Source organism: Solea senegalensis, linkage group LG14, assembly GCF_019176455.1.
Source record: "Solea senegalensis isolate Sse05_10M linkage group LG14, IFAPA_SoseM_1, whole genome shotgun sequence".
Lineage (NCBI taxonomy): Eukaryota > Metazoa > Chordata > Actinopteri > Pleuronectiformes > Soleidae > Solea > Solea senegalensis.
This window is the reverse complement of record NC_058034.1, coordinates 8,579,719-8,594,911: the sequence shown is the minus strand read 5'-3', so window position 1 is coordinate 8,594,911 and position 15,193 is coordinate 8,579,719. Positions and strand designations below refer to the sequence as shown.

The 15,193-nt window shown below is 41.8% G+C and overlaps 1 protein-coding gene across 1 annotated transcript in view; it reads right to left on the bottom strand.

Annotated features, from left to right (window-relative positions):
- Nucleotides 1–7,766, bottom strand: part of fbn2b (fibrillin 2b) — a 57,468-nt gene extending 49,702 nt beyond the window's left edge. The window contains exons 1-2 of the mRNA XM_044044082.1: nt 7,627–7,766; nt 5,003–5,324 (exon numbers count right to left, since the gene is read on the bottom strand). Of these exons, the coding sequence (XP_043900017.1) occupies nt 5,003–5,181 (179 nt within the window). The 5' untranslated portion in view covers nt 5,182–5,324; nt 7,627–7,766. The remainder of the gene's footprint in view (nt 1–5,002; nt 5,325–7,626) is intronic.
- Nucleotides 7,767–15,193: the final 7,427 nt, after the last annotated feature.

The following is a 15,193-nucleotide window of genomic DNA, read 5'->3' as shown; positions in this document are numbered from 1 at the left end:
TAAAACAAACACAGTAGTGAGGGTTCAAAGTTTAAAAGAGGAGACAGTATCAACATCCATAATAATCAGAAATCTATTCGCTTGTATTCGCATATCATTTATCATCATGGAACTTAGATAAAAGTCTTTTTGACATTTTCAATAAATTACATGTTCCACAATTAACACAATTATTTTGTTAAGTATTGAGTGTATATGGTATCCTTTAGTTACCAGAGAGTTATATAAAGTTATACTATTCGAAAACGCTCAATCACCAGTGCTGTTATGAGGCCGTAGCCTGAGGGTCCTGCTCCTTTGCAGGAATCCAAGGGGTCAAATGTTAAGGCAGTTTAGAGCAGCAGCCTCCACTAAGCTCCAAAGAAGGGCAGAGCTGGGCAGGCACTGAAAATGACTGCAGACAATCTGTTTTCATAAAGACACAGACCATAAGTTCACAGTTGCCAGGGCTCCAGGTCAGGAGTCTGTGTCCATGTGTACTGGTCATAGGTCAAAGGTCGTCTGCCTGGCATCTGAACCACCTCAGCAAAACTCTTCCATGTAGCTGCCTGTAGCAACATCAAGACTTGTTGGTCAAACCATGGAGATCATACAAAATGGAGTGTGTAGTCGTTTTGATGGCAGAAATTGAATTTTGGAAGGTGTATCATTACTTAAAAGTAAAAATGCTTGGTTTTCCGAGACTGCATATTTCAAGTTCTCACCAGGAATTTGGCCTAATTTGTACTTCCTTGTATTCTTTGAGTGCGGAATAGTACATGTGTACAAGTCAGTGATCTTCCTCACATAACCTCAAGCAAGTTTCCATGGTTTCGGTCTTCTTCGTTGAGTCTTTTGCCCAAAACAAGAGTGCGCTATAAACTCACAAAATGTTCATCACGTGGAGCCTAAGTCCTCCGTCTCTTACAATCAGCAGTCAGATGTCACTAATTCTGACACGCATGACCTTTTAGTCTGGTTTTAAAGCAAGACCACGGTCTGAAGTATACATAGGAGGCTGAGGTTTTTTTAAGGCAATTATACACTTATACAAACATACTTATGGCTGGTATATTCAGTATCTGATAATAAAAACCTCCTTAATGTTACACACTGGACTTAACCACAGGTGGTGATAAATGATAGATGAGTAGTTAGTGTACCTTGTGTTTTAGTTTAAGTAGAATGGAACATGAATACAAATTATTAACATATTAAAATGTCTCATTGTAATGAAAAGCACAATTTAACTTCACTCAGATGGCAGATAAAAGCTGTCTGCAGTTTGAAAGCTTTTCATGATCGCTCAGAAGAAAGGAAGGAAAAAAGAAAGCAGTTTGTGATTTTTGCTTAAACTGTAAAAGTCACCAGACTTAAGCAGCTGTGATTATTATGGAGACAAGAAAACAATGGGTCCTTTTTTCTTGGAAATATTGTCCTGCTAAACCCATGCCATTAAAAAAAAGTGAATTCAATTAAGAGAAAAATCAGAGTGAGAGACTGTTAGCAGTGCAGCCAAGAAGGGACTTGGCCATGTTTGTTGTGAAGACTCTTCTGGCTGAGAGACAAGAGATTAAGCTCTATATTAAATTAACTTAAACTGTGGTCTACCCTATAAACCCCAGAGAAGATATTTGATTATTCTTCTGTGCCATGACAACAAAATGTATCAAATGCCAACATCTTTCTTAACTTGGATGATTCGTGGCTAAACTAATACTGTTTGTGATCAGCTATAAAAATAACTTAACTGTAAATCAAACACAGCTCTGCACAGAAATATGCTCACAAGGAGCCTTTATGCACGAGAATGCACTTTTGTTTTATTTATTGTGAGTCAGTGTGTGTGGCAGTGTGGAATGTGGGAAGCAGACTGATGGCTAAATCTTTTTACACTGCCTGACATTAAACAGAAACGGCTTTATTCACAGACCACATGCCAATCAGCCGTCCCAGATAATCCTCCCTCTCTCTCTCTCTCTCTCTCAGTCTTACTCTGTATGTACAGTAAATATAGAAGGTAGACACATAAAAACCTAAAATGCTCCCTGAAGCACATAAAACACAAAGAGAGAAGTTGGCAGATGTTCAGTTATCGCAAATACCTCGTGGAGGTGTTTCATGAGTCTTCATTATGCTCCTTGTCCTCATATCACTTATTTCTGGTGTGACGAAGCCATCGGAAACAGGAAAATGCTTTTATTCTCCATTCAACGTCTACGTAGTAGAGGCAGAGTATAAATAGAGGATACTAACCAGACCATTGAGGTGGTATGGACATACTAGAAGGGACTTGAGTGTCCGCCAAGTTAGCCAGCATCCAGAATGACGCTTTTCAGCAGAACTGGGTACAACAGAGCCAAGTTAATAGGATGAGTGGCTACACCAAAAATACTCCCAACGGATATTTTAACACCAGAGACTGCATTCATCTATAAATATTCAACTTTTTGGGGGCATTAAAAAGAAAGTGAGAGAAACCCTCCATCTCTGCCTCACACTTTCCTTCTCTATTCAACCAACCAGACAGTTAATCACTCATCTAGTAAAGCAGACAAGCCAGGCAGCCACCCGGGCTAAAGTCTGATCAGATGCCGCCCCTTGAGTGGACCAGTGCCAGCCTTTAGTGTGGGAGCCAATAAATCAGAGTCAGTCAGCATAAGACCGGGCACTACCAGAGACAGACCAGGGGATATGGAGCTCCAGCCAGCAAATAAACACTACACCTCAGCTCAAGGCCAGTGTAATGACCATCATTAAACTAACCTCCCTCCATCTCCCACAAAGAGAATCTGTGAAGCCCGTACTGAGTTACTGACAGACAGTTCACTGTGGTGCAACTATTGGATGAAAGCATTATGGTACGACACAAGCATGGGTTTGCATGTATTTTGGGTTGTCGGCGTGAATGAAGAAGGTCGTTGCGTACACTCCATTAAGGAATATCCAGCCGGTGTTTATCTCTGGTTGCCATAGCACCGAGTGACTTGGACGGTGTTGGCACCAAAGATTTGTCGTAAAATTCACTGATTTCTGAATAAAACACACTTGGCTCACACTATCAGACATATCAACACATTAGTCATCACAAGTGTGGTTAGATGACGACGAATTATCTCGAATGATTTCAGATGATCTGTAATTGTTTCAGCCAGTGACACTGAAACAGTTATACGGCAGAATAATTCAACACATTAAGCGTGTTTGCTTTGGCCAGATTGCATCAGAACATGGGAGCTGGTTTCAAATCTGGGGATAATTCCAGTGAGTAATAATTCCAGTGACAGTTACCAGGCAACACCTAGTATTACAATAAAAATAATCAAAAAGATGTTGAACTATTTTGTCAAAGAAAAAATGGTTTTTTGTTTGTTACACTGGATGCTGTGTAAATTTGTCACCTATTTATTTCAGTACACAAAGCTCATTGTATGAGCAATTCATTCCTAACACAGTGGTGTTTCCAGAACTTAACAATGCAATGGAAAAAGTCTTCGGGCTTTTGTTACTTGTTTTCATGAAACCACACTATTTGACGGGAATAAAAATGCTATTGTGCAAGGTCTCCTGGTTTCTCTTTTCTCTTCGCTGGCCTTCACTCTCTGTTAATGTGAATTGTAGCTGCAGACAAAACATAAAACATCAAACTCAATCCCAATCATCTCAGTTTATCAGTGAACACATGATGGAGCAGACAGGATAAAGAACATTGAATTAAAAGTGAAATAACTCCATATAAACCATAAATGCAAACATAGGAATTGACTTCAAAATGAACCATAATAAAATAAAAGTTGAATTCTATTTCTATTATGCAGCTGGAACCTGTGCAGAACATGTTTTTCTAAAAGAAAAAAAACACCAGTTCCAGACTGCATGTAGGCTTAGCCACACGCTATTAATGAGCCTCAACTGAACTCAATTTACAAAGTTTTGTTTTTTTGTCCGTTTCACTGTTGATCTTCTTTTTCATGTCTTTCATCTAATTTCCTTAAGTGCTCTGCTTTCTTTTCTTGTGTGCCTCTCCTGACCTCTGTTATTCCTTCGGCTGTTTTGTCACCTACAGCAATGAAACAAATGCCCCCTTTCATATCCCCCCTTGGGTGATACGAATACCTCATTTCCTGTGGCTTGGCACTGGGGGGGGAACCATAAGCTGGGACAGATGGGAGAATGATTGGAATAACTGACGCTGACACCAAAAAACGGGCCCCGACAAAACATCTTTTGTTTTGTGGGCTCAATATACAGTAAGAACGTTTTTATTTGCTACACTGACATACATCCCACACCTAGATCTGGGGTGTTTGGTTGGCTTGAGGGGTCGCAGCTGGTGAGAGGTGATGTGATCCCTGTAGTCCGTTTCACTGGATACTCCCCACATACAGGCACTCAAATAAACAACACCTTTAAAAACACACACATGTATGTGTGTCACATGTTACACACCATTCTCCCCACTGCTTGCCTCAAGGTAAAACACCGGGGGCGGCGATCACACCCCAGCAGCCCTGAACCACTTTCTCCAGATCAACTAATACACTCAAGGGAATTTGGGTCATGCTTTTCTCTCATTATTCTCCATGAGATGTAAGGAAAGCTGCATTTCCCCTCTCTTTCCCACGAAAATGTCAATTTGCTGTAAACACACTGTGGGAATCCAGTGTGGCAAGCTGCCTGTTAAGGTTGAACATGTGCTGTTTTTGTGAAAACAATGTGGTAGTATTCAGCAGCATAATTTGGTATAAGGCGATCTTGGCTTCTGCCCAGAAAGCACAGCAGTAGAAAGAGAGCTGCCAGGAAAGCAGCGAGGGGAAAGTCATTTCTTTTTTTGAAACCTTCTCCAGATAGAGCTGCAAATATTCTGAGCTGTGTATGCAAAACCAAACTTAACGCAACTCAGTGGATACTTCTACACTGTAATGTGAACAAAATCAGTACCAGACTGTATCGTGCACTGCTGATTATTTGGCTTTGACAAAGACAGTGACACTCACACACAGACGCAGACTCTCATCCTTACCCTCTCAGTGTCTCCTGGCCACGGCGTCGAACCCGCTGCGCCCCTCTGTGGTCCACAGCACTGGTTAAGCGGCTCGCCTCAAACGGTGCATTTCCAGTTTGACTACATGCCACATTGACCGCTGCAAGACACACCGCTGCCCATCCCAGCAGCATCTGTGCCAGATTCCCTGATCCCATTGGTTCTGTCTGGCTGTTCCTCCAAGTGCAGCACCCCGTCGTTACCACTCACTTACTTGACTGTCCGTTCACCGTGGTGGACCCAGGGTGAACAGGAAGATCTAGACCTGGATCCAGTCTTGGTGTGCACACCAGTGTAGGGGCTAGACAGAGGACGAGAGGAGATAAAGGTTATGGAATCTTTGCCCCTTATCCATAATTGTAATGCGCTCATTTTCTGGATTGGAAATCACTGATCCAACAGATCAAGTTTATTCACCCTTTTCCGACCTTACCAACCTTGTGAAATGGATATACTGTTGTTGGATATGTTGAAGAAAGAGAAGACATACAGTATGAGAAGAACAACACACACCAAATACTGTATGTATTGACAGTAGACAGGAAAATGTCTTTCCGTGACTACACAGACACAAATATTTCATAGTTGTTAATTGTTATTAAAATGCTGCTCATCGTGATTGTAATCATATTAAAGACATAGAAAAACAGGAGGCTTCTAAAACTGTGACACATCTCAGTGGCGAGGTAGTTTTTTGGCCTGTGAATCACTGCATGCAGAGCAACCTCCACCCATCAGTTTATCCATTGCACTGTATTATTTCAAGTCGTTTGTAGACATTGTTTGGATTTAAAGGGAGACATGGCGTATAAGTTGGAAATCCCTGCCCTAAACCATAGCCATGTGCCTGGAGGCAGCCAAAGAGACAGACCAGAGGGAGGACTGATGAAAGGACAGGGGTCAAAGTTGAGTAAGAGTTAAATGGTGATGCAATGACGATCAATTAGCTCAATATTAGATCAATTAATGCACTTCCAAAAACCTCAAATTAAATGACTTTAAATTTCATTTATTGTACAGTACTGGATTTCCATATCTTATCATTTCACATTTCCTTGCCCCATACAGAGTACACGATAACAGTCTTCGAAGCCTGTCCTGACTTTATTAAATTGGAAAACACCCAGAGTGCAGCTGGACCGCACAGCCAGGAGGTTTATTTTCTCTTCTATACCTCAACATACACCACAGGTCTGAGAGTGAACTGCGGGCCCCTGGTGATATATAACCTGAGCAGATCCAGCCTGCAGCCCTCAACTTATGAGTCCAACCACATTATCAGGCCTGACAAAGTAAGAAAAAGAAACAGAAACATGGCCTCCACACATCCCAGTGACTCAGATCAATTTAAATGGAAAATGGAAGCTTGGGTAGATGAGCTGTGCACTCGCTAAAGCACAAAGAGAAAGAGATGAATGTGAAGAAGTACTGATGTGAATGTAGCTGTACCTAATTTATGCATAAATAACATTACCCCACATAACATTAAACACACATAACTGTATTATAATGTAAGCCCTATTTATCTCCTATATCACACGATTTTTCATGGTGCATAAAATAAATTCCCAAACCACATAATCCCACACTGATAAACCAAAGATATTCAGTTTACTGCCATAGAAGAGTCAATAAACCACATCATATTCACAGACAAGAGGCTCAAATCAGACAACTTTCCACCTTTCCAATAAAATAAATAAATAATTAATAAATAAATAAACACATCAGTTCATTGATTCATTTACTAATCAATTGGTAATTGATTCTTACAGTTTTGCTTTTCTTTTTTTCCCCATTAAACACGACAAAAGTAGCTGTGGTTGTAGTTGCATGCAGAGAGAGACGTTAGATGGGGGCGGGATCAATGGTGAACAAAAGAAATGCCTGATCGATTATCGAGAGGAAGCTGCGCTGAGGATCTCTGCTGTCAAAATGAAAACAGGTTCCTACACAATCAATTAAACACCACAGTCAACCCACAAGGCATTAGAGCAGAGGAATCTCCAGAGCAATGTCAAACACAAAGTCATAAATAAATAAATAAATAAAAGTACAGTAGCGTTAACCACACACACACACACACACACACACATATATATAGTGTGTGTGAAGAAACTAAATGTGGTTTTTTTTTCCCACTATATTGCAGCACAAACCTCTGTCTGTGTGACACCACAACTTTATGAATGAAGACAAACGCAACAGCGGCGTGTGTCCTCTGAAATACGAGTGGAGACGTTCTTTTAACAATGAACATAAATAGTTGCACTTTTCCCACACTATGACAACTTCTGCAAGGCGAGAAATTAATCTGTAATATGTTTCCCCTATTTAAAAAAAAAGCCGGTTTTAAAATGCAGCTGTCGCGATTCACACACTCTTTACAACAAATGTAAAAATGTAAAAAAAATAAATAATAATAATAATAATTTAAAAATGTATCATCCACCTTTGCGCATCTTAAACTTGCACAACTCGCATCAATTCCGCAGACGCGCATTGCGGGATAATGTCCCGTGAAACAACGCGCTTGTAAAACAATAGTCACCATCAGCGCTATTGATATGTTGATTGTCAGAGATCACTAATGCACACAATACCTTGCAACAACTGGAGAGCCTTTGGCGTCGAGGAGCCCAGAGTCGGAATTTGAGACAGGATATGCGCTCCAGAATGGAATATTTAACTATAGCCTTGTGAGAAAAAGAGAAAAGTTAGGGAATTGCCCTGTTAGGGAGAGGGGAGGGGACACAGAGTGAGGCAGAGACACAGAGAGAGAGAGAGAGAGGGAGAGGGAGAGAGGGGGTAGTCACGGACTGCAGGACAAACCCACATTCCTCAAGACTCCTAGAGTCATTATAAAAGGGGCCAAGCAGCTAAACCTTCACACTGTGGCCAACATATCTTCACTATCTTCACTCCTTCAGGCCACGTGAGTGATGACACCAGCGTGAGGATCTTTGATGGTTGCTAAGCAGCATTTGCATTAACACCAAGCAGTAAGCCAACAGTGGTAATTAACATTATCCATTAAAAGGTGAGGAAGTTGTGTCATAGGGCTTCATCTGAGTTGACATTCAACAGTTTCTCATGTGGCTCAAAAAAAAACAAACCCATCGCAGTTTGTCAAATTTACGCTCGCTGCTCAAATCATCCGGCTATTTACTGCCTCAGACCACTGCTGCCTGTGATTGACACATCCTTGTGCTTTGTTGCCACAAGTGCTGATAGGAAGTTAACATTGACAGAGTTGCCATCTGGGTGGTATATTGGCGAGGACAGCTGAGCACATCTCAGATGTTTCTACCTACTGTGCTGATTTCACCACTCTCGACAGGAATGGTTCAGTGTGGTTCAGCTGGCCTGAGTGATGGTGCAAATGTATTGTTACACCCACAGCATGAATAACCACAATCAAATTGCTCGTGTCAGCGGTAAAGACATTTCACATTTAACAGAGTTTTACATACTATTGGTTGTACTGATAAGAGAAACATCCACTTCATACGCTGTTGTTTATGTGTGCGCGCTGTTCAAGCATGAACGCATGAACGTGAGGCCCATCATGTTGTCCATAAACCTCATGGGTGCAGCACCGTTGGCTCTTGTCACCATGAGCAGCTCTGTGGGTGGCTTTGACAACACCAGCGCACTTACACTCTACCTCCCAGATGTCATCCAAGTTGAATTTGTTGTGCGACGAAGAGTCCATCTGTGTGTGTGACGACTGAGTGCAAAGACAGACAATTCCACTTTCCCTTTTTTAAATGACAAATACAGATTAATGCCACCTTCTAATAAGGAAGTAAGTCTCACACAGGCACAGAAACTATTTTTATTTTGTCTGGATTTTCTCCAGGTGCTTCTGTTTCCTCCCACAGTCCAAAAACATGCAATTTGGGGATTAGGTAAATTGGACACTCTGAATTGACCGGAGGTGTGAGAGTGAATGGTTGTTTGTCTCTCTATATGTGGCCCTGTGATGGACTGGCGAGCTGTCCAGGTTATACCTTCTCTATCGTCCTATGTCAGCTGAGATTGGTGACTGTAGTGACATCTTTTGTCCCACTTGTACCTGCTGTTTGGATTCTTTGGTCCACCAGTTGATTCCAGATCACTATACTAGTATTGTTGGTCAAACTGATTGTTAAACCAGTACACCACCAGCCCGTGCTTTAACGCGCTGCCGTACATACTTTGGGGAAATGGTTTTAAGAGCAAAAACACAATTTGGCTGCAAAAGGAACCATCAGTCAATTGTGGTAAAGAGGCTTCTCAATGTTCAAGTGGTTCTTCAGTCAGTAATCCGCTCATAAAGCTTCAGAAAGAACTCTGAAGAGTTATCGTTTGTTTGTCAGAGTGGAAACCTCTTTTGGGGACAACAAGCAGAGCGGACAGGGACAGGATACACACACACACACACACACACAGGGTTTGTAAGGGTCATTACCTGGATGTTGTGTTCTCTCCCTGACATTATTTGGTGAGCTTTACAAAGGGCAGGCGTTTTCTTGTTGTTCTTCTTCCAGTATTCAAAGCAAAGATTAAAAAAGTTGGGTAATTACAACCATGTGCAAAATGCATTTTGTCTTTGCAGAACTTGGGCATGCCTTAAATTTAACAAACTGAGGGGGACTGACTTCCAGAAAAGATGATGTAAAGCCACTTTTAATTATCAAGGGATGTGTTCGACTTTTACTTGAAAGCATGAACATTTCCACATTGTCCTCCACTGTTAAGTGAGCGCTCGGCATTGTTGCCAACTTGAACTGCTCAGTGAAAATAACCAGGGCATGTCCCGTTACATCAGAGTTAAGAATTCAAACACGGTACCTCTATCATGTACATACACATAAAAAAAACACCACCAAACACTCTCTCAGATCATCCTATTGAAAAGGGCATTTCACTCTAATGGGGAACATGCTGTAGGACCAGCGTTGAACATGCTGCAGAGTCATGCGGGATGATTTGTGGTGTGGTGCAGAAGCCTTGAAGGAGTCTCACGGGCTCACACTGACACCATGAAAGACAGGGATAGATGGGAACAAAGATTTAGACCCTAAAGGAGTTTCAAGCTCATTGCAAGTATGTGTGTGTGTCCCTTCTCTCTCTTTTTTCCTTCTCTCTCTCCCCCAGCAGACCCTCCCTCTCCCCTCTAAACAGAACCATATTTTGCCAAGCAGTGATCTGGCTACAGAGGAAAAACACACCACTGTCTGTCTGTATGTTCTGTGCTTCCAGAGCCCACAGAAATACTTTTAGTAGCTGTCCCTTCCCCTCCTTTTCCTTGTCCCCCTCTCCTTCCCTTTATCTATGTATTTTTCTCACTTGTCTCCCATCGCTTTTCAGTAAGTACCTCTGTGTACACATATGGAAACACCCACATAAACACACCATACGTTGACCTACAGTAAATACACACACTCGCACTTCTGACGTCACACATTTTTCCCGTTCGCTGAAGTACAAGAGATTTCTGTTGGTTTGTTTGGTTTTTCGTGTTTAGACGATTGCAAACATGAGCATGTGTTTTCAAGATAAAAAAAAAAAAGAAGTTCCATTGTCAGGTTTAATACTTGTTATGCCGTGAAACAAAAAAAATGGCTCTGGTTGGACTTGTGGTGACTGTTGTGGTGACTACTCGGGCTCACATTGACAAAAGCAAGCCATTTGTTTTGCACGAACCAGACTAGAATATTATTACATGTGCCAGGCATAGTGGGGGCAGGAATGTGGGGGATTCGTTGAGCATGTGGGTCCCTCTTGTTGCTCACTTGGTATAATAAGCCAGAAACCAGTTAAGGATTAGATTGTCCTCATATGAACACGTAAGCCAAATTTCCATCAAACGGTACAGTGAGGTTCAGCCTGCCATGGTGTGGTTTGGAATGGTACACCCTAATCTGCCTTGCACTTCCACCGTGGGGTGTGTGGGCCAGATGGTGGTATCTGTGTCAGCTACGTAAATAATGTGATGTCATACCAGCTTGACACAGGGTAGCTTGCCAATAAATTCCATGAAGAGGGAAAAACGGAACGCAGTAAACAAAGGATTACAATGGAGAAAGTCCAGCATTTCACGTTCTGTCTTCTTGGCATGTGGCTGTTAATCACAAGAAGAGGACAAGCTTTGTTTGAAAGAAGGCACGCTGCGAAGAAAACTGTGTTTTGTGTTTTTTTCCTATTCTCCTGATTCCTCTAAAGTGATGATTCTGTCAACAAATCATCAAACTGTGGTATTTCTAAGTCCACCCTTTAAGAGTTAGACGACTGTTGGGTACCCTGCACAAATTTGGTAAATAATCGTAAAATACGTCAAACTGAACCAAATAGAACTGTTTGTTGGAACTGGGGCTGTAGCTACACACTTTGATATTCACGTACACCGGCTAATCTTTATATCCCATGTCTAACTGGGATTCCTTGTGTGCCAAAATGTTACTATCAGCATCTTTATCTGATGGGAAAAGTGTCTCCATGTCTTAACTGTTTGTGTGAGTGTATGTACACAGCAGTGATCTACACTTGGGTTGCTTGCGCAGTGTTTGACTTTAATGCTTGATCTCCTCTGACGCAGACAGTAAGAACCAGGAGATCCCACCAGAGCCTGGAGGGGGTTTTCAGGCTGTCTAGTCCTGTCAGCAGAGACATCGTTGAGCCAAATCACTTCCACGACAGCTTCACAGCAGGGAGAGACTAATGGCCGGATTTAGTCATATTGTGCCACTGCCCACAGCAGTGAACCATCACACATGTGTCTCTGAAGGCAGGACTGGACCTGAGAAGGATCACAATTTGTTTCATATATATATAAGTAACCATATGAATATGAATGTCATATGAACGTCCGAAACATTTGAAAATCACAAAACAAAACTCGATAACCTACATTGAAATGTGTCTCAGATGGACTAAAGTTTTCATTGGTAAACATTTCATAAAAGGAAGAATCATTCACCCATCCAGCCACATGTTTAATGTAAAACGAGAAGAGAAACAGCAATATACGTCAAAATGTGGAAAATTAAAAAGAAAGGTTTCACACCGTGGATAAAGGATAACTGAACCTCTAATAAGAGATAGCATGAAGTTAAATAAAGCAGTTAAGTAGTTCACTGAAGCTTTAGCAATAAGCGGAAGGAAGAAAACCAGAAACCCCGTCGTTTGTGCATCAGTAACATTTCCCGCTCTCCACACTGACGTCACTCACATGCTGTGTCTTCAGCTTTTACAGCAGAGAGCAGCGCTAAGGTCATGGGAGCATGGAGGTGTGTGCGTACATAGCGTGTGCACTGTATATCGTAAGGCGGGGCTGAGGGATTAGTGGTTGGTTTCGGAGTGTCATCATGGTCTTGGGGTTTGTGGTTGGAGCCTGTGGGGTCAGGGTGGAGTGTGGCTGGGGCTAGAGATGGTCTCAGTTGGAAATCTTGTGGTCAGCTGTTGGGTTTTTGGTTTTTTTTTCCCTGTGTGAATAAAAATGTGATCAGTGCTCCGTGCACATACACATACAAACAAATGAAAAGATGATCTCTGAATGCCTAAAACTGGAACTATAACTGGCATAGACATACAGACAGACAGATGGATGGATAGACACCCTATTTTTATAACTTAAAAAAAAAATAGTAGTACTGAGAACTGTTTCTGAAATTAAAATAAAAGTGTCACACTATATAAATCTTACCTTTGGCACTATCTAGAAAAGGAGATAGATAGATAGATAGATAGATAGATAGATAGATAGACAGACAGACAGACAGACAGACAGACAGACAGACATGTCCTCACGTGCAGGGCAATAGAACAACCCTCTGACCTCCTGTTTTTTCCCCCCAGGCTCCTGTTCCAGATTTTCCTTTTATTCAACCCAGTCTCATTTCCTAACCCTCCCTCACCACTCCCCTCCGTACCTCTTCTTCCATCCTTCTTTCCATCACTTGCTTACAAGGCGAAGCATTTCTCGCCTCACCTTACCTGTTGCTGTTTTGGTCTCCCGTAAAGACCTGGCCTTGTGCAGCTGTGCTGCCCCAGTGATGCAGTGGGAGAGGAATGCAGAACTTCAAAGTATAACGCGAGTCAAGACAAAGAATGGCAGTGTTCGTCGGGGATGAGAATATGTGATCTCATAAAATAGCACACAAACACATTGGTCCTTTCATGCAAGGTTAGACTGCAGAGGATGAGAGGGAGGGAGGAGGGAAGACCTGCCTCACATGTCTCCTGCCTGTTTTGTGGGAACCAGAGGAGGAAGAGGCGGACTCATGTACACGTGATGCTGCTCTCCAGTGATAGAGCACATTGTAACTCCGCACAGCTCGTTTGGCCATGGTTTAATGACTGTTAAAACATACAGTGGGGAAGTGGGATGGAGAGAGGTTTATGGCTGAAGTTTGGAAGACTCGGGTTTTAGTGGGCCATGGAGCAAAAGCTTCTGGATGAGAGTTTTGAAATTCCGTTACCCTTGTAACTGCAAAAGGCAAGGGCAGGAGACGCTGCAAAAGAAAGAGCTGAAAAATCAAAAGAGGCAAGGAGAGAAATGTAGCAAGATTCCAAGAGAGCGGAAAGAATCCTCAGACTGCTTGGTAACAGTTTGAGGGGCTAATGGCTTTCAGATGTGTGCAGCGTCTTTTGTATTTTTAAAGGAGCATAAAACATTCTCTCTCAGAGGAATCCAAACAACGGTTGGAATTCACAGACTGAAAATTCACAACAGCAGTTAGAGCTAAATGTTTATTTCATGATCGCACTGGTTACAAGTATTATGTGTTTTACACTCACAAACACGCTTGTTGTTGTTTTTTAATCATCTCTGAGATTAGGTGCCATACTTTTCTTTTGTGTTGTTTTCTCTTTGGGAGTGTTGTAATGAGGGAAAGCAAGGGGCTCGGTGGGGGTGGTGTTCCCCTCCGTTTCCTGTTCAGACCTTGAGCTGGGACTTGGACGAGAGTAGGTCATTTCTTGCTCCAACTGTAAAGTTGAAACTCCAACGACTGCAGTCATTTCCACGTCCGCTCTCAGCCCCGGGCAAATCATGGCTAGATTGTGGCAGACCAGGGGCTGAATTGTCAGATATTATGTTGTCACTTCAGTCATTTATTGAAAAAAAATATATATTTTGTTCTATGAATGTGTGGTACTTAAATCAAAAGCAATAAAATGTTGAACTACTACTTAAAAGACAGATATTAACTCAGTGAAACAGAGGCTGTGATATTATTTATATGGAAATAAATCTCCACAGTACTTATTCAAGAAAAAAGACATTTAAAGTATATATATATATAGTATATTCCCTGAAAGCCTGTGTTGTTTTCAACAGTAAATACTTCATACACTGACCATAGTCCAGCATATTCATTCAGTCAAAGCCAGACACTGTATATTATTTGAGATCAGTTTTCAGTTGTTTGTTGTTTGTCACTACACAATATCTATATCTTTTCCTACTGTTACAAGACCCGTGACTTCACCAGCGTATAACCAACTTCACTGTAATCCTTTTCAATAACTAACGTCATTTAATAATACCCACCAAGAATTTTCCCCCAACCCTAGCCTCTGCGGTGAGTTTGAGGCTGCCCCTACTGAGGTGTGGTCCTCTAAAATGATTTACACTGCTGAGAATAAAAGGAAAAGGGTGAAAAATGATTGCACTGGCTGTTGAATGAGGGGGATGGGCAGCATGGCGTCCGGATTTTGGAACAATCTGTCAACCAGAAAGTAGAACAACTTTGATATGTCTTTCCTCCCCTCTGATTTTTTTTGCTCTTCAGCATACCATAAACTTTTCATCTCCATTTCAGTGAAACCATACTTTGACCGATGCTGAGGCTCATGCATATGCTGTATCTACCATGGTCTTGTTTAAATGACATTACATTTATGTTTTCACTTTGAAAAAGCCAAGCCTTAATTAATGAGGAGCCTGTAAGACTTTAAGAAAACATATATTGTCCAGTAATGTGTTCTCTCATGACTCAACGTCACCCTGCCTATAACAAGGTCTTGGATTTCACAGTGTAGCTTTTGGCTCAAGTTTATTCCAAACCACTCAAACCTTGAGCCCTGGTTCTTCATGACCTCAGCTGTGGGTGATACTAGGACGACACACACTCATTGCTTGCTATTTTGTGATTACGGCTTTAACAAACATTGCCCCAAATG